The 27,543-nt window shown below is 34.5% G+C and overlaps 1 protein-coding gene and 1 long non-coding RNA gene across 6 annotated transcripts in view; one reads left to right on the top strand and one right to left on the bottom strand.

The window, feature by feature from the left end:
- LOC106158702 (rap guanine nucleotide exchange factor 4) overlaps positions 1–27,543 on the bottom strand; it is a 72,480-nt gene that overhangs the window by 21,959 nt on the left and 22,978 nt on the right. For 3 of the 5 annotated variants that reach the window (XM_087013433.1, XM_087013431.1, XM_087013432.1), the window contains 3 exons: positions 25,904–25,964; positions 25,484–25,575; positions 2,505–2,733 (listed from right to left, as the gene is read on the bottom strand). In XM_087013433.1, the coding sequence (XP_086869559.1) occupies positions 2,505–2,733; positions 25,484–25,575; positions 25,904–25,964 (382 nt within the window). Of the gene's footprint in view, positions 1–2,504; positions 2,734–7,931; positions 10,692–25,483; positions 25,576–25,903; positions 25,965–27,543 lie in introns of those variants that run through there. The other 2 variants (XM_087013435.1, XM_087013434.1) reach the window with 2 other exon arrangements.
- On the top strand, positions 20,067–22,651 carry LOC147761570 (uncharacterized). The gene is made up of 2 exons (XR_015334549.1): positions 20,067–21,138; positions 22,251–22,651. It is a non-coding gene; the product is annotated as an uncharacterized LOC147761570 (long non-coding RNA).

Raw genomic sequence — 27,543 nt, 5'->3', positions numbered from 1 at the left:
ATCCACAAGACACATAGAAGTTTCTCATCATCTTTTAAATAATAAATACATCCAATTTGTTGATACATCAACAGTTGCATGGTCTCAGCCATGCAAAATTTCAATGAGATATGTTCCACCCATAGTAATATGTGCATATGTGCACGAATGAACATGCATGTGCAGATGTTTGTATGCATATGTTTATGTTTACATCTATGCATGCATGAGTGATTGTGTTTGTGTGTGCCTGCACGCAATCTAGTATAATCATGAGTACAATTTAAAGTATGATAATATCTAAATCAGAAAATAACATATTATTATATAAATACTAGTACCATCTTTCAAGCTGTCATCAGTCGCGTTCAGTACAGTACTTACTTCCATTATCAACAATGGATGAGGCTCTGCTCGCACACTTCTCATTAACTACTGCCATAACATGTAACAGCACACCTCTAAATAATACATGTACTCAGTGGTCCATAAATTACTAGCACATGTTAGCTGTTACGGTGTTTTCGTGTCCTGCATGCATGAGAGGATTGCGGCGTATGCTTTATCTATTATATCAATTAAGGCCATGTTAAATATCAACTTTAAGGATACTATACAGGGGATAGATGTAGGATTAATAATTGACACTTGTATGAATGAGCTTATTAAGCATCTGCACATGCCATCAATAGGTTAATCTAGAGGGGGTGGGTGCCTTTTTCCCCTTCATTTTTAAAAATTTGAATTAAAACACGCTAATTGTACATCACATAAAATTCTACACTTAATGTTTTTCATAGTATTCAAAATGATGATTGTTCAGATATGTAGTCCATTGTTAAACAAACATATCTAACAACAACAACAACATTAAAACTTCAAACAACAACAACAACAACAAATATATGATAGTTAAATGCAATGGATATGATGGATGAACAGATGTTTAGTTGATTAAGAACAGCCCTGTATATCAGAGTTACAAAGATCACAATCTAACCTCAACAATACATTTAGGTTATCTTCATCTGTACATTTGACTCCTCCATCAAGTCTACGGTAATCATTCTAAAATGTCAAATGCCTCATTTACTTATTTGTTTGTTTCAGACCAATTTTTTGTGTAATATTAAGTATATAAAATTTCAAGTTACACATTAACACAATGATGCCTTGAAGTTGAAGCACTATTCCAATCTCACTTTGTAAATGTTTGGAAATGTAAGTAAAAGAAAACAAAGAAAACTTCAAGGTAAGACTTAATGAATGTTTTTGTTATTGTGCATTGGAAAACAATGACATAATACACATTTTGTGCAAATAAATAAATAAATAAATAAATAAATAAATAAATAAATAAAATTACAATCAGTCTCTTTTGTTATACAATCTGTTGTTCGTTTTTTTTTTCTTTGGGTCAAAAGGTGTCCAATCATCTTGCCCTCATTGTCAGTGCGATTTACCAGACTTGTTCAAACCTACCCAGCACTTACCATAAGTAGATGTGTAGGGTTATGAGGAGGCATGCAATAAGTTAGCTATTAGTGGGCACATGATAGGGCGGGAGAGAGAGGTCACAGAGATGTGTAGATGTCCATGTGTGTGTGTGTGTGTGTGTGTGTGCGCGTGTGTGTGCGCACTCCCACATAAGCCTGCATATATACTCTTGGTTGCCCATCTATGCACATTCATGCCTCTCTATATATAATAATTATACATTTTCAAACTAGGGTAGAGAGTATAAAGATAATATTGTAATAATGACCAACCACATGCCCAGTACGTATGTATAGATGTGTAGTCTTCAGATTAGGGTTGAACATGAAGATAATACTCTATCAAATAGATAAGCTATGTGTATAAATGTTCATGGGCCAGTGTATTTATTTGTATGGATGTTGTTAGTACCAAATATAGTCTATACTATCAAGTACTAGTACAATGAGATATAATTCTTTGTGAGATAAAACAAGGGCACTTTGTGGAGACAGTGTTAGGTAAGTGGTGACATCTATTGGAATCATTCTGACCTAAAATAATAAACATCTCATGATGCTATCAGTCTAGAAAATCTTATCAATAATGCACCAGTTGACACTGTCATATCCAAATACAGAGCTTTTTTTCTCACACATAGACACATATACATCCAGCTTGTTGTGACAGTGTGTTAGTTGTGACAGTGTGGTAGGTGTGAGAATGTGTTAGGTGGGACAGTGTGTTAGTTGTGACAGTGTGCTAGGTCGGGCAATGTGAATTAAGTGGGACAGATTGTTGAGTTCAATATTATATCGTTGTGTAGTATTTAACTGTGCAAATATGACAGGCCTGCTAAAGTGAACAAAATACATCATATCAACATGATAAGTTACACCAAAGCCCCTTTGAAGAAATGGATAACATGCCTTATGTAACACAGGTGCATTGGCACAACATGTTACATTTGACAATGTTCTAGGTGTGACACAGTAATAGTTGTAACATTCTGCAAGGAATTACATCTAAATTTACATTATAAAGCTTACCGTGAACCAATACTCCCTCCTCTAACAGTGCCTGCCACATCCCAATAGCTTGTATCTTGGAGTGGACTGAGGGGCTAACCTGTAGCATCCAGTCTGTCATTTCACTCCCGACCATGCACCTGCGGTATGTGCGTAGATGATGCTTGCGATCACGTATCATGGAAGGTGAACGCGTCTGGATGATGGTTCGCAGCACGTAGCCTGCCTTGAGGAGCCGTGATGAGGGCGTCTGTAATAGAGATTGCATCAGTGTGAGACTTTTTTATCACTATTATTACTGTGGCTGTAAAAGTAAGACTTGTCTACATGTACTTGGGGCATTTTTATTGTGGCTGCGTTTAACTTGTATTTTCTTTTTGAAAAACATGCATCATATCAAAATTGCACAAAAATAGCTATAATGTAATATTTATTTTGTTAAATGCCCACCAATATACCATGACCAATAATGTTATTATTTACATGGATTATGATTGATATGTTTAATAGTCCAAGTCTCCTAAACTGCACTCTAATAACTCAAGATGGCCCTGACTGATAAGAACTAAGACTTATCTCCCTCTCTATTTGATTGATAATTTACTGCCACTTCAAGGCACAGACTTCATTTATCTTCCTAGTTTGCTGATCTCCGCTGAACCTCTGTCCTCAAACATGCATGATAAACAAGAATCAATAATAAGTGAGATCTAGAGATTACAATCTCCATCCTCGGCTGCAGCAGATCTAACTGGATGTGTCATGAATAAAAGTAATAATTACATTAATTTACATGCTTCACTTTTTACAGAGATGTTCCTCTCATAGTCTGTCGAGCAATATTAAAAATATTATTTTAAAAGATTTGCTTATTTTTAAATATTTGCTACAAGCACAACTTTAGGAAGTCATATTTCTGATATTTCTGGCCCTTTATATCTGAATTTCTCAAACACTAAGAATATTCTACATACGCTTCACGTTTTAAGACATGGCAACTTTCATCATAAGATGGCTATGTAACGGGAAATTTTAAAGTAAATACATTCAAATTTAAAGCAATCCCAGAGTCTCATATGTTATTTAAAAATATTTGCATTCTAATTTTTCTTCCCTCTCTTAGATAAAAAAAAAAAAAACTCACTCATTCCAAAATTTTCTCTCTTCAAGATTGACATCAGTAATAACCTTGTTATACACATCTCTAGGTACAGTATCTCTCAAAAAAGAATTACGTGTAAATAAGAAAAATTCTCCGACTCCCAAAGATAACTGAATAAACTCCGCCTGGGGAAATAACATTAGATTACAGGTCCCACTGCATCAGTTAAAAGAGCACTTTCTGCAAATAATCAATTCCAAGAAAAACCAAGAGTGACACACATATCCCCATTATAGTAATTACATTTCAATAATGGGGCTAGTTTACCGAGGAATGGCTGGTTGTACATCATGTTCAAAGACAGTGAATTTGGCTTGATCTGACTGAAGTGGGCAGACTAGTCTAAGTCCTGTTTTGAAGCATAAACTGGGATGTATGATCAGGAATGAGATAAATTAAGTATCTATTTAAAAAAGGAAAAGAAAGAAAAAAAAATGCTCATTCCAATCATTTCTACCTTCAAATCTTATAATTATAGCTACTAAATACTTCCTCTCGTGACCTACACTTTCATATTTTTTCAGATAACATCAAAACAGATTCCAGCTTAGGAAAATATCAACTTCACTCCAATATGGGAAGTGATTTCAGCAACTACGAAAAAGAAAAAAAATCAAACTCATGAGTGATAGGAACAACAAAACTGCCTGCAGGCAAGAATGCCTAGACTCTATATGTATAACATCTAAGGAGTCCTCAGAATACCGAATAATGTAAAAAAAAAAGTAAAAATATTTTCAAGACTGATCAAACCAAGGCATTCAAAGAACACATATTTAATACATAGTTAATTGTTCTAAAGACTGACTTTTACACATTATGATAGAATTAAAAACAGACTACACTGTTGAGTTGGCTGGAATAAGATTTTTCTGGCCTTTTATGTGTGGTTACACTGAAGAAAGCATATCCCTCTCTCTTTTCATCATCTGATTAAGGCTATTTCATCAATGAGCCATTAAACTTTAGCCATATAGTCCATACTTGCTCACTTTGAGATATCAACATCTTAATAGCCTGGCTATTATACTATTATTACATAGGATAGTCTCCTACACAGAGCACCTGCTCTCATCACAGCCAATTATCTTCCACCCAAACAGTCGGAAGTGATCAAATTTACGTTTGAAAAAGAGTTAATCCCCCCCTCCCGTAACATAATTTTATGTTTGGACTACAAAAAGTGTAATGATGGAGAACGTATTGCTAAGTATGCCATTTAAAGTGAAAAGGGCCTCAGCTGAAGTGGAAACTCCCTACAGGCAGAAAATAAAAGTCTGTTCTCCCCCCCCTCCCCCCCAAGCCTCTTCCCACATCTATCCTCACTCCTGGGCCACAGTAGACAACTAAGAACATGTACATGTGCCCCTAACTTGTCCTTTCTGTCCCTAATGTGAAGAACACAGCTGGAAATATTCCCCTGAATGCTTCTTTACAAGACATGCACAGGGGGAGTTAGTGGTATAAGCTATTTAATCAATCACACATCAACGTTTATGTAGACACCTACGAGTAAATGCCGCAGTAAACCGTCCTGACCTTTTCCTGGGATCTTTGTATTGATTGAAAAGATCTGATTTTTATGGCTAGTATTCTAGTGGGGATGTCGACCTGCCTTTTATCTGAAGACACATGCTGATTGCACTCATTTCATATTAACATATAAACTGTGTAATTTTCCAATAATCTCACTGATCCAAAAAAGTACTAACTTGTGACTAAAACAAACCTTTTTGTACCTATCAGAAAGGTACTTAGTAGTCATCACATGCAGTACTGAAACCAAATATTTGATGGGTGCAGCAATTCCTTGAATTATCCTTTTGCTTAAATTTAAGATTATTTAATTAATTATATTTTCAGTTATATTTTTGTTTGCTGAATAGATTGCTCTCAAAAAAGATTTAAAAGGCAAAAATTTATCAGGTCCAGATGAGTTGACTGAATAGATCCATCAATCACAATACTGCATGTTACTGCATTTTTAACAATCACCGTAATATTTGCAAGCCAATATCATAAATATCAGTGTAATTATTAAACTAATGTAAAAAAAAAAAATCTTGATACAATCCTTTCTACCACTGGGAATTGAATTAAGTCATACTGCATTTCTATATCCATTTTCATATTTATTATAAAGTTAGACTGACATACAACTTTGGAACCATGTAGTAATCACCTGCTACGTATTTAAGAATGCTAGCTTTTAAATCTAATAAAAATCTATATTGGACTCCAAAATTTAATACAGGAAACTCCCAGTAGAAAATGTACAATGATCAGTCAAGAAGACCCTGGGGTATGGGGTGTGTTCATATAGTTTTCAGCAAAATAAATCAGTAATTAGACATTTTTTGGGATTGGCCATGGGCACTTGGATCCTTAGGCCAAGTGAAAACGCTTTCCTTTTTTTTATCAAACTGGATTCTGGTAGGGGTTTTAGGTCATTGAAAGGGATGAATTAAGTTCTTTTGCACTCAGTTTTAATTTTCATCAAATACAGCCTTCACTTACATGTTATCTCTCAGTCTTTTTATACCATTCCCCCTTTTCGTTGTCTATTCCCATTTGTCTACATGTAGCACAAGTCAACAAACAGCCCTTGGGTTTCATCTCACTTTCTAGCTCCCAGGCATTCTGAGAAGTAGTAATTTGTAAAGATGAATACTACATTGAAACCAAAGTAATTGACCAGTAATTTATGGGGACTAGAGGAAAAATACAATACCAACACTGTGTAAAATCAACTATGATTATACATACTCTTTTTGTCTCACACAAGTGTAGCACACCTGGAAATTTTGAATGCTAAAAGAGCACTTTTCATCACACATACTACTAGATAAATACTAAAGGAAATACTTCATTAAAGGTATGAGATTTTCACAAAAAATCCAATTTTCCTTGTGAGATAAAAGCAATTTTCTGCTACTCTGGAATTTTGATCAACCAGTGTCCCGCAGCACTTGGATTCCATGCTTTGTGCCATTTCTAATCAAATCTGTTTTAAACAAATCATGAGTAACTTAAACAGCCATAGTCTCCTGATATTTCAGAACTAAAAAATATCAACTTCATGTACTTTAATTTGAGGAGTTTTATCATTTTTAAAGTCTGAATTGAGAAATATAAACAGCAAAATTTGTAGGCTATTTAGATATAAATGTATGCTTCTGAGGCATTTTCAAACTGATATGGAATACCTGTGCTAGATTCAGCAATTTGATACAGCATTTTTGTGACAAGTAGCTAGGTATGACAAAGTATTAGGTGTCCAAAAGCAATGGTGTGTCAAAGTTCAAGGTACGGCAGTGTGTTAGGTGTGACAATGTGTTAGGTATGACAATGTGTTAGGTGTGATATGGTGCTAAGGCTTCGTTCACATGCAATGTCTATTTTCTAATTTCTATTTTCTATTTGCGCTATCTTATGATCACGGTCTGTGCCCTGAATATCCCGCCGAGTAATTACTGGCAGCGCGAGCCAGTTACTTATAGTAACTTATAGTAACTGGCTCGCGCTGCCAGTAATTACGCCGCGGGATATTCAGGCCACACACCGTGATCATAAGACATACCGCAAATAGAAAATAGAATTTAGAAAATAGACATTGCAGGTGAACGAAGCCTAAGTGTGGCAAATCGTTTGATGTGTTAAGGTGTTAGGTGTGGCAAGGTTAAGTTTAAAGATACATAAGAAGAGGGGGTAAATGACATGTAACAAATAAATTATTAGTACCAGTTTCTAAAAAACACAAATAAAATCCACATGCCAAAAAATGTACTGAAATAAATCTCTTGGGCAGCAGTAAAAAGACCTTAAAACCACACCTTCTTAACCTTTTGGGTTATAAATTGGACTTAATTTTTTCCCTCCACATCGTAAAGCAAAGAAAATATTAAAATGAAACCCTATGTTATTCCTTTATAAGTTATCCTGTTTGAACCACTATGGTGGTATTTTGTTAGGTTTAGTGGCAATTATTTGACATGCATAATACGCACACTGACTGAACATTATGTACCTGTAACATAATGTGCTGAACCGCTATCAATGTTCTATGTCTTGTTCATTCAAAAATAAATAGGATGACTAATGTCAATTAAGTTTAAAAGGAAAATTAATGTTTTAGACTCAACCTTGACAATTAATTGTAAACAAACTGCATGTTTCATGTAATATTGATACAGATATAAAAATTATTTCTTTAATGCATTATGAATGTGTTGGGATGAAATAAAAACATCACCATAACATGCATAACATCTAGCTGGATCTCTTACCTTTGTGTCTTCTTCTGGTTTCTGGACGTGAATGCTGGGAATCTCCATTTTAAGATTCTGATCAGAGCGGCCCAGTTGAATGTGAATGCGAACATCCATGAATTAAACATATATTGTTCCAGCACATTTTTCCATTGGTAAGTGGTTGAAAGTTCTTCAATGTTTAATGTTAAAAATCATGTGATTTCCAATATGATTAAGGACAGAATCCATGACAGTTTAAGAGTATCTTGTGTATCCCGTAAGAGTAATTAAGTACTCAGTATTAGTTCATAGAGCTAACTGTAAACTGCATTGAAATGACCAATCTGTAGGATGAGAGTCTCACAATATTACTATAGGCCGGACAACAATGAACAGCAAATCTTAAACAAGCTATACTGTTCCCAAATTAAAGAATGCACTTGTTAACCAAAAGTCCACGAAGTGTCTTGAAAGTGGCATCAACATATCAATTTAGGGATCTCCACGTACATCTGTATATGAAGAGAGAGAGATTCTTTTTGCATTTCTATGCAAAACTATTGTAATTATCAATTCATCAGGCAAAGAAATGTTGATACATTCAGCATTCTTTGAAGTCGTATGATACACTTCCACTGAAAGTTAATCCAGATTCCATTGCCCAGCCTCAGAATTGCTATGCTTTCCACAGAATGTAAAAATCCACCTGTCACCTATTTTATGTTATTTCTTGATATTGGAAATCATTTACCAGTTCAGAAGATATATACTTTCAAGACATCAGGTCTGGAACTTAAAGTACATAAAGAAATATCCTGGTAAGTTTTGAAAATTGATCATTCATGAAACAAATAGTTTGATACCAATAATCAGCGTTTTCCCGATCCTATTCCAAATACAAAATCCCAAAGACTACTAAACAATCCTTCATCCAATTATTCACTCTGATAATTAGGTCTTGGCCTATGTTGACTTTTGCCCTTACTGTCCACATTCAGCATGGCTGATCAACCTTATGAAGTTGTAACACCCAAATTACTGTGCATGAATTAATTAGAATGGAACAATAAGCTAGCCTGTTTTTTTATGCAAATTTTGTTGCTAGCACTCAATGGGAATGTTCTAATTTCAGGAATTTATGACAGCATCTACAAAAATCACTTTTTTCCCCATTGAAAAGATTGAGTCATTACCATTAGCCTTTGGATCATCAAATGGATATGCAGAATAGAAAAACCAAAATTGATCTTGGGTGCCTTTTGTGCTGACAATTCTATCACTGTTACATCAATTCTTTGTCCAGAAAACAAAATAACAAATTTGGCTAATGATTTCCTGCGGTTCCTGGCAGAGATGAAATCACATTCAATTTCTGAGAAATTCCCCAGGGTCTCATCATGTGCATTATCACTAGAGGGCCCTGGGGAGTTGGGATATAAAGCCACCCAGGGACTAGTCTGTATTGACCTAGACAGAGGACATGAAGGAGACTTTACAAAGATCAAGAATGATATTCAAATTTTGCTGATTCTTTTTTTTTTTAATTTTTGAGGGACAAAATAGCATGTTGAACCATTATTACAATTTTGATTTCTTAAAAGAAGAGAACGGAAAACAAAAAAATTATTGCCTTCTTTTCATTTTAGCAAAGTCACTTTACTGAAAAGTAGCTATTCCCAACCATTTATTTCAGTGCACAATAAAGATGTAATAATTTCATACCTGTATTTCTCTTATATTTATACACTTTCCTTTGTAACTTAACATTCAGAAATACTAGTGATACAAATGGCAAGAGCTAAAAAGAAAAAAAATAGCCAAGTTACATGTACTTGCTGCAGTCCCTGTGATCCTTTATAAAGAATTTCCATGATTCCCACTCAAAATGTCAAACAAATTTCATTTTCATTATATGATTGTATTTTCACCCCTACAATGTCCTATACTCAATTTAAAACGTACCTTTTACATGCTGCACTCACTGTAGCTAATGTCCAACAGTAATGGATGAGACGATCTGGCACTGCAACTGGGAAAACCTTTTAACCAAGATAAAAGTAACAGCCATCATTAAACCCAGTGAAGTGGCCAGCTATTGTTTTCCAATAGATATCCACAGTACCATGAAAACCGTGTGCTCATTTTCAGATATCCATATCAGGGGCCAATGTTCAGGGTCTACCTAGTGTGGCCAAGCACACTACATCCAAATATGGTGTAAAATGGATAATAATGATTTTTTAACTACACTGGACAAACTGTTAACCAGGACAGAAGGGTGTCAGTTTAAATGAGTGAATCATACACCCTAGATTATCAGCGTTCATCTTAGATCTCAGAAGAGACATCTACCTCACTTCAGCCATATATCCTGTATATCATCATATCAATATGTTTTAGCCCTTTCAGTGCAGCCTATGGTCAGATGTACAGTGCCACTATAGCTGTCTATTTCTAATAAGTCAAGGGAAGATGCATTAGACCATTGTATTAATACTATTAAACTGATTAACTGGGCTGGCGCAGACATTATAAAGTGGACCAGCTACAATTTATATTGATAGTTTTTATACTCTGCTGAGATAGTCTATCATCACACACTGTGGCCACCAAGCTCTTTTCAAATATGAGAAATGACAAAATATATTGAGGAAAATAATCGTTCCTAAATGGCACTTCAAGTGCAACCATGCATGTACACTCAGATGTGTAATGTTATTAAAACTGTTACCTGATAAATAAATTTCTAAAATGATATTTAGCATCATAATATTTGATTTACTAAATATGCATTTTCAGATCTTTTCCACTCCAATATCCATAACACACACACACACACACACACACACACACACACACACACAAAAAAAAAAAAAAAAAAAAAAAAAGAAAAAAAAAGACAATAACTATAAGCAAAGGAGTATACAGTTACCAATTAGCAAATGGGCAGCTAAAATAATAAAATGTCCATCAGCGTCCTCCGACAGAAGAGGCACCATTAAAATAATTGCATATCATAACCACTCATAATTTCACTGAATTATCAAGCAAATGAAAATAGTTCCAGTACCATAACGATGCTTGAATAAAAACCAAGATCCACCCATCCAACATATGCATATCTATCATAATATAATAATATGATATCTACCTCCACTCTGTATTGTGCAAGAAGTCACAAATTAATCCAATAAAAGGAATGTTGTTTTCAACAAAGCAGTCTAATTTTTTTACCAAAAATAGACTGCCTGACGTCAGACAGCCAAATGACATTTGGATCCTCATTCTGCACCCTGAGTTCTTTGGTTTACTAGAAACCTAATGCTATTTATCGGCATAAACCCATATCATTTGCCCTTCAACTGATCAGAAATAGAGGCTCTGATAGGCAGAGGTTAAGTACCATTGCTCCACAGAATTAACACTAAATCGCGCAGTGGACTTTGACATCAATCAGTCTCATCAATTCCAAGTCAAAGTTTCTCCTGATGTGACAAATCCAACCTAGAAAGCCATCCATCCAACCATCCAGTGTCACACTTTACGAAGTGATATAAATGAATGAGGCTAAATTGGTCATCCATCAAAAGTCCCATGTGGCAGAGAATACAATATACTGACAATAACATTAAGTCCCTGTTGTATGAGGGGGGTCCCATGACCCAGTCTTGTCTATATATTCAAAATCAGTGTTCCCTTCTGATGCACTTTGATTTCACAGGTGGTTGAACATATCAAGATGTGTTCACACCAGATCATGCTTAAGCGGTTGTGGCTTTAAGCAAGCCTGTTTGACATACACAAAGATCAAGATAGTAGATTCTATGTAAGAGGCTATGAGATTTAAACAGCCAAAGAAAAATTCTCGGGATGCTGCTATAATGTGCAGATTAATGCACAAGGCAGATAGAGGCTTGTGAAGGTATCTTAGCCATTAGCTGACACGCCTCCTTGAACAGCTATAGGGGGTAATTAACTATCTTGTGCTGATTAAGCTGATATGCCACTTATTGCATTTTATTGACAATCCCCCCACAGAGCTGGAATGGCCCAGCTATAGTATGATGTGCACATCTGAATGCCCCACATCATGGGCCTATTACATGTACCATGGAAGTTAAGTCAACAATCTTATTTCAATGTGGGACATCTCAGCAAGGTGTGGGTATGATTACAATTTGTACTACAATGGGAAAACATTATTCCAAGTGTATCAATACTATTAGGTTGACCACATTTAAGACACTTATATATATATATATATATATATATATATATATATATATATATATATATATATAGTCACATATTTAGAACTCACCCTGCTTTCTATCAGCATCTGCATCCAAGCCAGTAACAAATTACCCAAAATCTGTGAAAACACAGACTCAGATGTGGCCTTGGTGTCTCTAACTGTGCTTTAGTTACCAAAAGAAATGACCAGTAGTCAGACCAAGCTAAAGCCTCTGGTTTTCCACTACCAGATTGCTAAGGCTTTCCTCCCAGTCTTCCTTAACCTCTCTCGACATGCAAAAACCTGCTGAATGCCAGATATATCGTAAAGCACCAGAGTTTAAAAAGGAAGAGACATCTTCCCACTTCCTTCATGTCCACCTACTTTCTCCTCAATCACTCTGCTTATCCATTTTTTAACTCCAAACGATGGATGCGTAAGTTCTAATTAGGGCTCTTCTGAAGGCGCGTGGTCTGCAGTCAAGTGGAGGGCAACTGAGAGATATATACTAGCTATCCCTGTTTGGAAGCTATCCTTAACTCTTTTTTTTTCAGCTATAATTATCCTGCAAAGCTACTTAATGTCATCTTTCCCCATATTCAACCCTTAAAAGTAAAAACAAATTATCTTTCTGCAATGTACAATGGAAGACCTTGGTGGTCAGAAAATCATAGGAACCAATTAGAACTACATATATTTCAATTTGACTGAAAAAACATGGTGTAAATCATTGAATCCAAGAAGAGGGACTGGTCAAGCTGTGATTTGTGAGGAGGAGAAAATTAGTCTTTTTTTACAAGGAAAATCCAATTAGATCGGAAAAACCTATATAGGATACGGTTAATTTAGTCCCACCCATTATATGGCAGGTGGTCTAGCTGTACATCTAATCCCTCAGTTGTGTCACCCACAGCTAACTGCTACAGACTTATAATATGAGGAAATGTTCTAAACTGAATGGTGAAAAAATCAAAATCAGACAACTTGATGCGATGATATAAATTTGAATTAACAAAAAAGTAATGATAAATAAATAAATAAATAAATAAATAAATAAATAAATAAATAAATAAAAACATCTTGATATCATCTTATTGGTGCTATCCCACAAATCCAATACATACTGACAATTAAAGTGGGCCATAAATGAACGATTGTTTAAAAAATAACATCTTAAGTGCTGCCTACATGATTCTCAGTGTCATCCCATCAACTCCTACTTAAACTTAACCAAATTAATCCTGTTACCGTTTAAGACATATGTACCCGATACAATCCTCCCTCCCCCAATGTCTTCCCATTCAACCCACTATAGATAAAGCCATTGTAACTTAACCCACGTACCTAGTAAGCCCTTGCCTACACAGGAAACAGTACGATTCTTTCAATTAACCACAGTCACCTGATCTCTCCTCCACATAATTACGACTTAATTGGAAGCATCAACTAACGATATTCAAGGCAATTCTTAACGACGCCTACTGAAGTCTGTAGTTTTTTCCTCCCCGATTTCTAGCTGGTAATGTGATTTGAATTTGATGAAGATGGGAAGCGGTGAGCTCTGCAGGATGGAATAATTAAGTTCCAATCACCCCACCTAAGTAGAACGGAGATCACACTTCCACAAGGAGCTTGGAGTTAGATAACTATGGATGTTTTCAAGAATAATATTGAGTGAAAATACTTCAGATGATACTGCCAGATACAGAAATACTGCTTCACAGTAGTCAATTGATATACTTATGTAATCAATATTTGTAAAAAACTGTACCTCTGGATTTCACAAAAAACCTTCCTATGAGTTGAACTGTTAGCAGCACGAACAAGTCGTCTGTTTTTCTTTGCTATATGATGTACAGATATAAAAGTCCCTAGGAAAAGACTCCACACACTATGTAAGGATAATGCTCTCATAAAACAGACAGCACTGATGAAGAATATTCATGTGCTCCTGCAAATTGTAAATGATGTGCTAACTCTATGCACTGACTGTATTTCAATCTCACATTTAATCTTCCCCAATATATATCATATTCCCTGACTCTAAGTAATAGCTCTAAGAAAAAAAGCACTTGCTGAATAGATTAATTATCAATGCTTGTGTCTGGATTAGAGAAGATCCGATTAACTATCACTGAATGAACTGTGGTCATGTTCACAGCAGAGATAACCTAATTCTCAACTCAAAATTGTGCACTCGATCTGTATCCTTGGTTTTCCCTATAGATGTGAATACAACAATTAAGTAGGCTAAGTCCTGTGATTGGGTTGTATCACATAAACACGATGCTTTGTTAGTTGAAAAAACAATAAATAGTCTGATGAAGGTGATGCCTCTTTATTTCAAAACTTCAGGCAGTATAGTTCAGTCCAGCAATTTAATCAAATTGAATGGTATTACTTATTTAAAAATTCATTGCCTGTTGACCATTTTTCACCCTGATTTCTGAAGGTCACAAACTGGAAATAAGAGAGGCTTGATGATGGATTTAGGGATCAAGTCTCTCAGAGAGCATTCACAACAAAGTTTATCCGTGAACTAACTAGTCCATGTATCAAATATGGCGCATACTTGACAATGGATTCTTACTGCCCATGCACACACCATCCCAAGGGGCAGAGCATTTAAATCTCTGCATGCTTAATTTCTAGTGGGTTGTGCCATATTTGATCCGTGGATATGTTGGTCCACAGATCAACTTGTTCTGAATATGCCCTCAGAGACCACTGAAACTCAGGGTGCTTGCACAGGTATAACACCTGTATCAGTTTAGCTCACCTTTGTCTTCAAATGCAAGCTGGACATAAAGTAATGTTGTATCTTTTAATGTACTTTTTATTTGAAAAACCAATCTCCTTCTGTTATCTTTATTTTCCCACATTAATTGAGCACTTGCTCTGTGAACAGTGCATATAGCACCATGATTGATTCACAAATAGATATAAACAGCAATGTAAATATATGCATTTACTATAATATCACACATGTATGTACACTATACAGATACTGGGGGTCAGAACTCCACTTGAATGTCAAGATTTTCTGCATGCTATCTTTGCTGGTCAATAAAACACCTGTATCTGTTGAAACATTCATGTATCGCTTATAAACCAAAGAACATGTAGACTGAATGTAAAAAAAAAAAAAAAAGAAAAAAAAAGAATTAATACCCTGGATAATCATTATAATGTAGGAAATTGTACAAGCTAAGGTCCATAAGTCTTTGTAATAAGCTACTACAATGTAGCATGTCCATTGTTTTCCTTACTAAGGCCATGCAGAACTGCATGAGACAGATCTCTCTAATATCTGTAATATGTAAATTTCCTTTTTATAACCAAACTTCTAACAGCAGCATGCATTGGCATTGCCTCCACACCAAACTCCAGCACAACTGTACCTGAGCCAGTTAGATTTTGTAAATTAGTTCAGAATCAGTTACTGAACATTGATTCTACTGATCCAGATCGTCCGGGCTGGTATCACAAAAAAGTCAACTTAGTTCAAGCCAAAAAATTAGTCTAAAATTAAGTCTTTACTTACATTATGTAATTGGATTAAAAATAACTGAATTTAGCTTAAACTGAGGTAGACTAAAATTTTAGTCTTATCCTAAATGTATTTAAGCTAAATGATGTTATTTTTAATCCAATTAAATAAATTATGTAATGGTCTGGAACATATACCTGTACCATATCTTATAATAAAATGGGCATATAAACTTCATTTAACTGGATATTGTACTAATTTATCTTGGTAAAAGTACATGAGAATTTTGATCTATAAGTTTGGACTATTTTGGGGGCTAAATTTGTTTTGTGTAACTGACACCAGATGTCCCTAAGGGCCAATACGCTATAAACTGGCACAAACTGGAAGACTATTTACGTCAGACCACACAATCTACATGATTTCTGAGCTGCCTTTATCTAAGACCAGGAACACAATTCCCCCAAAACGCTATTCCAAGATAAGATTTTCCTCCACTTTCTCATCTCCCAAAGGCATCACAAAGTCTAAATATGACTTAAGCTGCAAAGATTTGAAAAACAACGTCAGTTTCTAATTTCTCTTTGGAACCAGTTGTAATCAAGTTATAGACAGACCATATCATTTCTGAGCTCAATTTCAATTTACCAATGAAGAAATATAGCATTTTTACCAAATTACTGATATTTTAAGGAAAAAAAAACTTTTCTTTAATAAATAAAAAATTAATTAATAAATTAAAAAAAAAAGAAAAACTTGAAATCTGTAATATCTTGAACTAAAGCCTCTAATACAATGAACAAAATATCTAATATTTATCTCCTAGAAATCTGATCTCTTTCTTAATCACAAATCATTTTCTCTACTCAACCAGGCAATCCTGCAACATCGACATCTATAGAAAACTAGGGGGCATTTTAAGTCCAATTTTGATGGTTAATCTGAGCACTGCTACATGTATGCAGTACATATAATATCCTGATCAGCACTGAAAGTACAATTAAACAAATTCAAACAATAGAGGGAGCTAGTTCTATTCTCATAGTTTGGCCCCTGTTGTATTTGTAATTTTTTTTCTATAATATATTTAACCACAGACGTGGTGGTATATTTGATTACAATAAACTACATGTATCTATCTAGATTTGGGTTGATCTAGTTTCATCTCCAGTAGGATGATTTAACTATACAACCAGACAGTCTGCTGAGACACCTTCAAGGTACTGAGGCTGGGTTCCTATGCCTAGATTGATCTAACAGGATTGATCCATCTCTGAGGGGTTTCTCACTAAATTGTTTTCAGCTTAAGTGGCTTAGATGTCTGGCACATCTACTGAAGCTGCTAAATTACCCCCTAGCAGCTTCAATAGGCGTGACAGACATCTAAGACGCTTAAGTTGATTGCAGTTTAGCAAGAATCCCCTCAGAGATTGCTCGATCCAGAGTTAGTACGATAGGGTCTGGAAATGGTCCCTAAGATAGGCTGTCTCAAGTGTAATGTAAATGCACTTTGCTTCTTAGCAGTACATGCATGCGCATGCATCACCACATTCACACATTTAGGAGAAGAAACACCAGGGTATATATACAGCAGCATTCTCATTGAAAATTCCATTTTCTTCATTGGTGAAAACTGGAGCATTCATTTGGGAATAAGACTCATTTCTTCTTCCGTTCTTCATCCTCTGACACACACCTATAGAACTAACCACTATGTACATCTATCTCACTTTCACTAACAAAATTATTCTTCTGCACCCTTAATTAAGGAGAATGAGTACCATGGAATGACATTAATTGTGTTGAGTAATCTTTTCTTTGAAAAATTCCATCACCAAATGTCTAATAGTACACGGTATCCATTACAGATATTGGCATTATTACTACACTTTGCTAAACATTACATTTTAATGAGAATTGCAATTGTAATTAATGCCCATCATTTTTCACTCAATTTTAACAAGGAGTTCCAACAAAAGAAGATTACACATCACCCTCTCTATTGACCCAGGTCTGTTACGTGGGTAGAGCTAGCTATGTGGGGGTGGGGATGGGGGGGGGTGAGGGGGCTCCTGTCTCAAGTTTTGTTCAACCTCCTTGATTTTAACTAAGAGAATAAAGTGCAAATCAGTCACAAAGTATACATCAAGTTGGTACCTGGGTTTGGGAAGCAACAGAATTATAGTCAGTAAGTACTCAAAATTTATGAATGGTATTTTTATGTCAAAATTCTGTAAAAAACCTTCTGTACTAGCTGGTTTATTTAAAATTCAGCTTACTGGCTCATGCATGTCAAAGCCAATAGCAAACATCATTAGTAATATCTCACATATTTTATCAGGGGAAAGGCTTCTATAATTTAGACATCTAACATCGTTCACTTTATCCCATCTCTTTACCCTGGATGCCAACATGTCACTGAAAACTATCATGATAATTATTTATAAAATAAAACAACATTAAAGTTTAAAGTTTCTCCAAAAATGTTGTTTGTCAGTAAAACTTTTAAATGTCGATTCAAAGCATCCACATTGTAAGGCCCCATTCAGAATAGGGGACTAACTAGTCTGAGGGTCAAATATGGCGACCCACTATACAAAGCTTGTCTACTAATCCGCTAATAGACACTGAACATGCAGATATCCTGTGGTGAAGTATTCAAGTGGGTCAGCCATACTTGACACTTGGACTAGTTAATCCCCTATTCTAAATGAGGCCTTATAGTTGGTTTTGTGCTATAAAGTACTGAAAACTGTATATTTTGGAAGTTTAACATAATTATACAGAAAAAAGTGAGGTATTGGTATCTCAAAAATTGACATTAAATAACTTTTACCTTCTCATTCATCATGTCATTGCATTTTTCTTACAATGAAGTGCTGAATATGTCATGCAGTTTATCTGGCCACAAAAGCTATCCAAATAAAACTATCTGTGTACAATTTTTATAGAAAACATTCTCTTGAAAAACATCATCTGACCATAAAAGCTGTCCTATAAGAATATGTCAGGACAATTTCAATGAAAATTCCCTAGAAAATGGCCATACATGTATCTCACTGCATGAACTGTCCTTTCTTTGGCTCCATTCTCTCCAATATACTCAGACACAGGCTAATGCAAGGTCTGATTCTAACAGGCAATAGATGATGACTCTTGAAAACCTTTAGGCAACATTAATAGAATATATTATAGGGTTTTTAATTAATTCCCCATTTTAACCTATATTGCAAAATATTGATCTTATTATTAAAAGTAAAAATGTATTATATTTATATATATGTTCAATGAAAAGCATGATTGATCACCCTGAAGTTCCAGCTAAAATCAATGTTCAAAATCACTGCAATTATACTGATATATTGCCATCAACCTCGGGTCTTAAACCTCATCATTCATCACAAATATATTTTTGAAACATTCATCAACTTTTAGGTGTTATTCTTACCCTCCATCCTTGTCTTATCAAAGGCTAAAGGGGTGAACTTTAGTGTAATATGAAGCCTGTTTTGTGATTGACATATACATGCAATTGTTACAAAAATAACAAAAAAATAGAACCAATTTCATATTAAGCTGTAAGATCCCTTACGAAAATTTCCTATAGGATCCTATAGGATTCCTATAGGATCCTATAGAATCCTATAGGAAATCTTATAGGATCCTATAGGGCACATTTCCTATAGGATTTCCTATAGGATCCTATAGGAAATTGTTGTAAGTTAAAATCTTGAGAAAAATGCATATTTTATAAACATATATCATTCTAAACAATAGATATTTGATATAGGTCCATTTTATCAGTTGAATTGTCAATTATATATCACTATTAAAGCAAAAATGCTTTTTATTGTTTATAATGCACAATCTTATAGTCTTCTATAGGATTCTATAGAAATTCTGTAATTTTTTTTTTAAAGAATTTTTGAAAAAAATTGATCATTTTAAAGTAATCTTTTATGGAGAAATATTTTATCATTAGGAATGTTTTTGTACCAAATCACTGAAGCTGATTTTTTTTTTATTTATGTTCAGACCATTACAAAAATTCCTATAGGATCCTATAGGATTTCCTATAGGATCTTATAGGATTTCCTATAGGATCCTATAAGATTTCCTATAGGATCCTATAGGATTTCCTATAGGAAATCTTATAGGAATTTCAATAGGAACCTATAAGAAATCCAAGGCTGATTCATATAGGGAATTTTTATAAGGCCGAAATAATGAATCTGGTTTAAATATCAGTTTATGATTTTGGTTTTTAATTTATGTTCAGACCATTAAAAAAAATTCTATAGGATTCTATAGGATCCTATAGGAAAGCTTATAGGAATTTCTATAGGAACCTATAGGAAATCCTATGCTAATATAATTCATATAGGGAATTTTTATAAGGCCAGGTTGAATGAAAAATAATGAATCTGGTTTAAATATCAGTATATGATTTTGATTTTTAATTTATTTTCGGACCATTACAAAAATTCCTATTGGATCCTACAGGAAATCTTATAGGAATTCCTATAGGAAATCCTATGCCAATTCATATAGGGAATTTTTGTAAGGCCAGGTTGAATGAAAAATAATGAATCTGGTTTAATTATCAGTATATGATTTTGATTTTTAATTTATGTTCAGACCATAAAAATTTACTATAGGATGCTTTAGGAAATCTTATAGGAATTTCTATAGGAACCTATATATAGGAAATCCTATGTTAATCCATATTAATTGTGAATTTTTATAAGGCCAGGTTGAATGAAAAATAATGAAACTGGTCTAAATATCAGTATATAATGTATTTTTACTTTTTGTGTGATCATATTCACTTCATATTTCATATTTATTGAAAGTCAACCTGATCTAATCAGACTGTACTTGACCTTGGCTGTTTTAAAAAGTGAAAGTGCAATCCTGCCTAATATATAAAATACTGTATAATGTAAAAGTAAGTGAACATTAAGGGTATAGTACTGTCCCTCATAAAGGATGGGGAACAAGGACAAATTAATGATTATAAAGATAAATTTTATGCTCAATCACTTGTAAGATTTAACAGTCAACTCAGGCCCGTAGCCAGGGGGGTTTGGGGGGTTCGAAAGAACCGCCCCTTTTGCTGGAAAAAGGTCCACTCTGGGTAAAATTTGATCTAGGTACATGAAGTTTTTATGGGAAAAGGTCCACTTTTTCAGAAAAAGAACCCCCCTTTTGAAATTGCTGGCTACGGGCCTGCAACTGATGTTAGCTAGAGAATGCCCTACTCCACCAACCATAACCATAGATTCAACAACTGTGAATTTCTTTTGTTAGCCTGGCACCTATTATTAGGTCACTACTCCTGTAGCTATTGTTACACTAGTAACAGTAACCGCCTATTAGGTGTTATCAGATGTGTGGTATCCTGTCTAAGTCTTTGTTTATATGAGACAAGCAGCAAATGAGTATACAGCTATCAAGCCAGTTTAAATTCAGGAGCATAGTGGATGGGTACAGAGTGTAGAAAATTCAGATTGAGGAAGGTATGTATTACAGTAATGCATTAATTGGATCATTTGGGCATCTAATCAAATTGAAAATGAGATAATTGATCTAATTTGTAGTGTACCTTGTAAACATCATATCTATATTACATTAAACAAGTTATAATTTATAAAGTATAGCTTCCCTTTTAGCCAACAAAGAAATACTGTTTATTCTCTTTATTTCTTATAAAACTGTGATCAATTGCTCATCAAAATATTTCTATAAATAGAGTTGAATCTAAAAAAAATTACATTTCATTCAACTGGCATCAAAATATTTCTATAAATAGAGTTGAATCTAAAAAAAATTACATTTCATTCAACTTTTGGTTTGTGATTTATTAAAAATTATCTATTAATGTTATCCACAACTGCCTCTAAGGAACCATCATGATATATAACTGAGAAAGACCTATGCTAATAAATAAAATACAATTTACATGTTAGAGAGGCTGTCAGGGCAAATTTCATTACCTCACATGTTCTTCAGGATCGTTTATTTGCCAAGTTTTCTTTTCCTTTAATTTCTTTTCAACCCTAAATGTGAGGTAAACACCATAGTTTGTTTAAAAATATTTTTTGCTTACCTATACATATTGGAAATGAAATGTGCATTGTGAAAATCTGACACGGAAGCTATAAATTTTAACTTAGGGGTTGCTTTTTTTTGTGGTTTGGAATGATGATTTAAGTCAAGCAAAGACTGGTCAGAATATAGGGAATTACTGTTTACCCTCGGAAATTAGTTTTCCATGAATTTTTGAGACTTTTTTTGCCCTGACAGCTTTATAATGGCCCAATTGCATATTTAACCAGAGTAGAGTTTTCTCCACTGCTGATTTCTGCATTTTAAAATTCGTTTCTGATTGTTCCTGTGGGCTTGGTTCTATGAAATATGTTCAAGTTCTCAAAAAATTTTTTTTACAAATTATCGAGCTTTAATACCTTGTCTTTGAAAAAAAAACAGTTAACCAATAAAGGCTATGAATTGCTCAAAATAAAATTGGTGCAATGATTATTATTGATCTCATTAGAAAATTTTTCCTTCATCATTTTGCATTTTTGTAGACATGTACAATTAATTGAAATTCACAATGTCTTTCTTTCAGAAAGCGTCTGCAAATGGTTCAACACAACTTAGACGGAGTTTAAGAAGACTATCACAGTAAAGTTGAACAATGTGCAAAAGACTTTTGTCTGAAATTCTTCAATTATGAAGTGACTAAAGCAGTATGCTGACAATGTACACAATCTGGCCAAGGGAGGTTTTAGCCACTCATTCTGGCAGGAGTTCGAACGCGCACAAGAAAAAGACAGTGACGCCACAGCTTGACAAGACATATTTGATCCTTGTGATAACTTATAGAACTTATAATTCAAACGCAGGAGCAGCATCGTTAAATTTGCAAAAATCTATGAAACAATTCTCTAGTAAGCTGGTTGCATACCATACTGTGGAATATGTACATTAAATTTTTTTTTATATATTGAATAAAGAATGTAAACATGATACTCTCTTTTGTTTTGAGGGACCAGTGCCTATAACCAATTTTGCCAAAGTTCCAACAATATATAAAAAGCTGTAAAAATATTCAAAGCAGTTAATAAAAATTTTTATAGGTTCCTATAAGATTTCCTATAGGATCCTATAAGATTTCCTATAGGATCCTATAGGATTTCCTATAGGATTTCCTATAGGATCCTATAAGATTTCCTATAGGATTTCCTATAGGATCCTATAAGATTTCCTATAGGATCCTATAAGATTTCCTATAGGATTTCCTATAGGATCCTATAGGAAATCCTATAGGATCCTATAGGAAATCCTATAGGATCCTATAGGAAATCCTATAGGATCCTATAGGAAATCCTATAGGATCCTATAGGAAATCCTATAGGAAAAAGGGACAATTTCCTATAGGATCCTATAGGAATTCCTATAGGATCCTATAGGAAATCCTATAGGAAATCTTATAGGATCCTATAGGATTTCCTATAGGAAATCCTATAGGAAATTTTCGTAAGGGATAGTCATGTGCATGAAATACATGTATTCCACTCAGGAAGACAAACAGCAAAATGTAAAGTTCAAATCCTCATTTAGTTTACTTATCAGCTTGAAAGTAGCAAATTGTCTTGCAAGACCTCAGAAGAGCTATAGGCTGTCAAATCTTCACAATGGTGGCATTTAAACCTGAAGTTTTAACACAATCAAACGAACAACCAAATACAAATCACGCCAAAGCACTGAATCATAAATAAACAGGGAATTTAAGAATAATCTAGTCTGTGAAAGTGACAGGCCTATGGCCGGGGATATACAAATTCTCATGCATAAGATGATATTGATCTAAAGATCTATTCTACAAAATTGTGCATTTTACTGATGCATGAAATCATGCAGCTTTAGACCGCTAATCACCAGCATCCAGGGTTCAAATCCCCTCTACTGCTGCAGGGGTACATCATTAAGACCTAGTTGAACCCTTCCAATAATTTCATAAACAAGGGTTTATTTCACAAAAAAAGCCATCCTATTAGTTCTGAATCAGCAATAGTTGTTCCAGTGCCATTTGCCAAATGGAAATTTAGCAAACAAGGCCATAATAAGAAATTAAGCTATGTGCTGTACGTTACTTTAAGCATTCTCTGTGAAATAGATTCCCTGCATGGTTATGAAAGGTTTGACTTTGATATTGCTTGTCCTCTTGACCAGCAATGTATGTCACCTTCAAGAGTACACACTCAATCAGAGGTGAAAATCACATTAAAAAATATTATTCAGATTGTTTGCCACTGGGTCTCTTAGATCAAGCAATCAACCTTGACTGTTTGCAATCAACTGTGAACCCACATAAATTCTATCAAAACCCAATAAGCCTATCAAACCTGGACTCTTAACATTATCAGAACCAACTCTAAACTGAATCAGAACCAACTGTAAACGATATGAGAACCAACTTTTAACCAGATTAGAACCTATCTAGTTTGAATAAAGACCTTCTTCATAATAGTAATAAACCTGAATTTCTTAACACCATTTTCAACAAGATCATTCAATACTTTCTATTTAGTAGCTTGTGTATCTAAAATATTATATTAAATCTAAATCTGCCTCAAAAGTATCATTTTTCTTGAAGATAATAGCTGCTGCTTTGACACCACATTACTCCTGTCTATCTCTGAAATAATAGAAAACTCCCCTAAGAATGTCAGCTCAGATTTCTAGCTTTTCAATATAATCAGACTTTCCTGAAGGCAAAATGTCTAACTTTCTAGAAGAATGTCTCACTGATATATCAGCAGCATGATTCTAGATCCCTCGTAATTTTGTGCAAGAAAATCATTTTCTCCTCAAAACACATTCAGCAATGTGACTCCAGATCCCTTTCACTTTGATGTGAAAGAAAAAAAAATCCATTTCACATTTGTGTGCAAAAGACAATCATTTTTCTTGAAGACTGTCTGTCACGGTTGATCTTTCCTCTGACTTAGTGCTTATATCTTCTTCATTCACCTTTACGGCATTTTCTTAGCAATTTCAAATGTGGCAATTATTCCAGTATTTCTCAGTACCACTTTCAAATAAGACTGGATCTGCTTCATGCAAATACAACATGGCACAGTCTAAAGTTCTGTGCACGTGGTAGCTAGTCCAGCATGAACACTATTAAACTAATATAATAATTATCTATAATGTGGCCAAAACAAAAGTGAACACAATATGCTGTGTGATCCTCACACATACCCATTTAAAGAACTAATTTTCCGGTAGTGGTGACATCGTGAGACCAACCCCATCAAGTTGTATTATCTCCATCCATGGGTCTACAGAAATAAACTAGTTATGCAGGAGACATTGAGAGATGTAATAAATGATAAGCTTTTTCTTTCTGTCGTATATCAATGTGCCAGTTAAGCGCATGCACTGTGTCTGCAGTGTCCGGGTTTTTTCTTCATAATCAATCATCATAAAATTATCTTTCAACTTTGATATTGCAACAATTTAATGATAGTATTCATGTCTTATTCAACTCCATCAATCTTTCTAAATAACATCTAAATAACAAGTACAGAGAGAGAGGATATTTAATAGTTATCATGCACATACACACTCATATTCCTTTCACGTTTCCCTGCATACGAATATGTTATTGAAATACAATATGCATCACATACCTGGCTATATGGATTATCAATAAAACTATCTCAATTTTTAACCATGCTAAAACATGATAGCCCTGCAGGAAACATGCTCTTTCACAAATATTTGTAATGTTTTATCACAATTCTTGACAGTGGATCAAATAATGATAGTAAAAAGAAAAAAAAATCAACTCACAGAAGTAATGGGAGTAGCTGTATTGGTCAAAGTATTCTCCCCTTCTTTCACACTTCGTCTACGAGGGTCAGCCACTCTGCGGTAAGTTGTATCTAAAATATATATTTTTTTGAAAGATGCAGATCATTTTATAAGCCTTAGCTGGAGTGCAGAACCAGAAGTGGTCAGGGACAGGCTGAAGCATTACATTATTTCCTATGAAAAGACAAAAAGAAGATACTAGGTAAGGTATGGTGACATAATTAAGTAAATATATAAATAAAACGAAAAAAAAAAGACTGATAAATAGAAGACTTTTTGTGCTCTAACACCTTAACAAGCTATAAGAAAATGATAGTTTCAGAGTGTGTGAAAGTGATTACAGAGAAGTGTGACATTGTGTTAGTTGAGACAGTATTTTAACACAACACACATCCTTACCAAGCTGGGGCAGTGTGGAGATGGCCGGATTGAAAGCTCCTTCCATGAGTTGCTGATTTCTCTGAAAAGATAAAAAATTAACATTATCAAACTTTTTAAAGAAAGCATTCCAAAACCAACTCCTGTCTGATATATATTGTAAATAAAATCAAAATTGGCCATCTATCTCTAGGATATTCAAAAGAGATTACAACATTTAAAATTCTTAGAAATCCTGGAAATTGAATCAAGTCACACTGTACATACAGATGGATTGAGCTGTGGTGCAATTTGTCGGTACCCTAAAGACTTCCTCAGAAAACTGATAATTATCACTGCTTTCATGTGACTATCAGCACAGGCAAAGTGTCCAGTATGCCCAATTTAATTTTTTTTTTCTGATTAAAACCACTGTGACAACTTGATGAATCAAAATATATATGCATGCTTTGACATAATATTTCTCCTTCAACTGTCTTTCCAAAGTGAATCAATACCAAACTGAATATGTTTTTTTCCCTTTTAAGCACTCATGCAGACAGCAAAACCTAGCTCGAAGTCTTACCTCATTCGAGATCTTCATCAAAATTGGTCAATAGATCAAAAGATAGAGCCCTGCTTTCTTTGATCTGAAGGAGGAAAATCCCAGATCTAAACCTCATCATCTTTTTATCTTACTGCCCTTCAATCAAATCTGATGCCCTTATTTTATTTTTATTTTTTTTTTTTTGGACTTTATCAGGTCTATTTCCCTCATGGTTCTCTACATGTACCCCTGGCCTATATCCATAAATTCAATTGTTCTCTGTCCCTGGCAGGTGAACTGTGAGGCTGCACATACAGAGACTCTCTCCCAACATTAGCCTACCTTGATTTAACTATGGGCAGCCTTCCTTTTTTTTTAGCTCAGATTCTGACTGACAAAGGATGCAGCAATTGACAGATACCTATACATGCACATATAGCTGTCAATCCACCATGGTTTTGAAAATGCCCCAAATGCTTATTTTTGCCATCCACAGCTTCTTATAAAACCTTACATACAACTTGAAAACATTTAAACACCTTTAATAAACACTTGTTGGGTAAATCTCATGTAGTTGCCCTTTACAATGCAGGCCCGTAGCCAGCAATTTCAAAAGGGGGGTTCTTTTTCTGAAAAAGTGGACCTTTTCCCATAAAAACTTCTTGTACCTAGATCAAACTTTACCCAGAGTGGACCTTTTCCCAGCAAAAGGGGCAGTTCTTTCGAACCCCCCGAACCCCCCCTGACTACGGGCCTGCAATGTAAGTATCAAATTGTTTTGATAGTTGACAAATCTCAGTTTTGTTCAGGCTTATCCAGTGATTTATCCCCCCCAGGGTGGGGTTCAGAGAGTGAAAATTAGAGAATTTAATAATGTGAGAAATTAGCCTATAATTTACTCGCGCGATTACTTGATAACAATTTATGAATGAATCACATGACTTTTTCTATTTTACCTATTTATGATGACTATCATATTTGCACACTCTTAAACGGAAGGGGCATTGGTCAATTTACTCAGATTGAGTGCTTAGATATAAAATTTACCCTTTTTTAAAAGAAAAATATACCCCCTCTTGATTAAAGCCAGCTGTGTGAAAAATAAGTAAAACTGCATTGGATATCTAAGGAGTAG

The sequence above is a fragment of the Lingula anatina genome, chromosome 5 (assembly GCF_051362555.1).
Source record: "Lingula anatina isolate TDL-2025a chromosome 5, LinAna3.0, whole genome shotgun sequence".
NCBI lineage: Eukaryota > Metazoa > Brachiopoda > Lingulata > Lingulida > Lingulidae > Lingula > Lingula anatina.
This window is presented reverse-complemented; position numbering and strand designations above follow the sequence as displayed.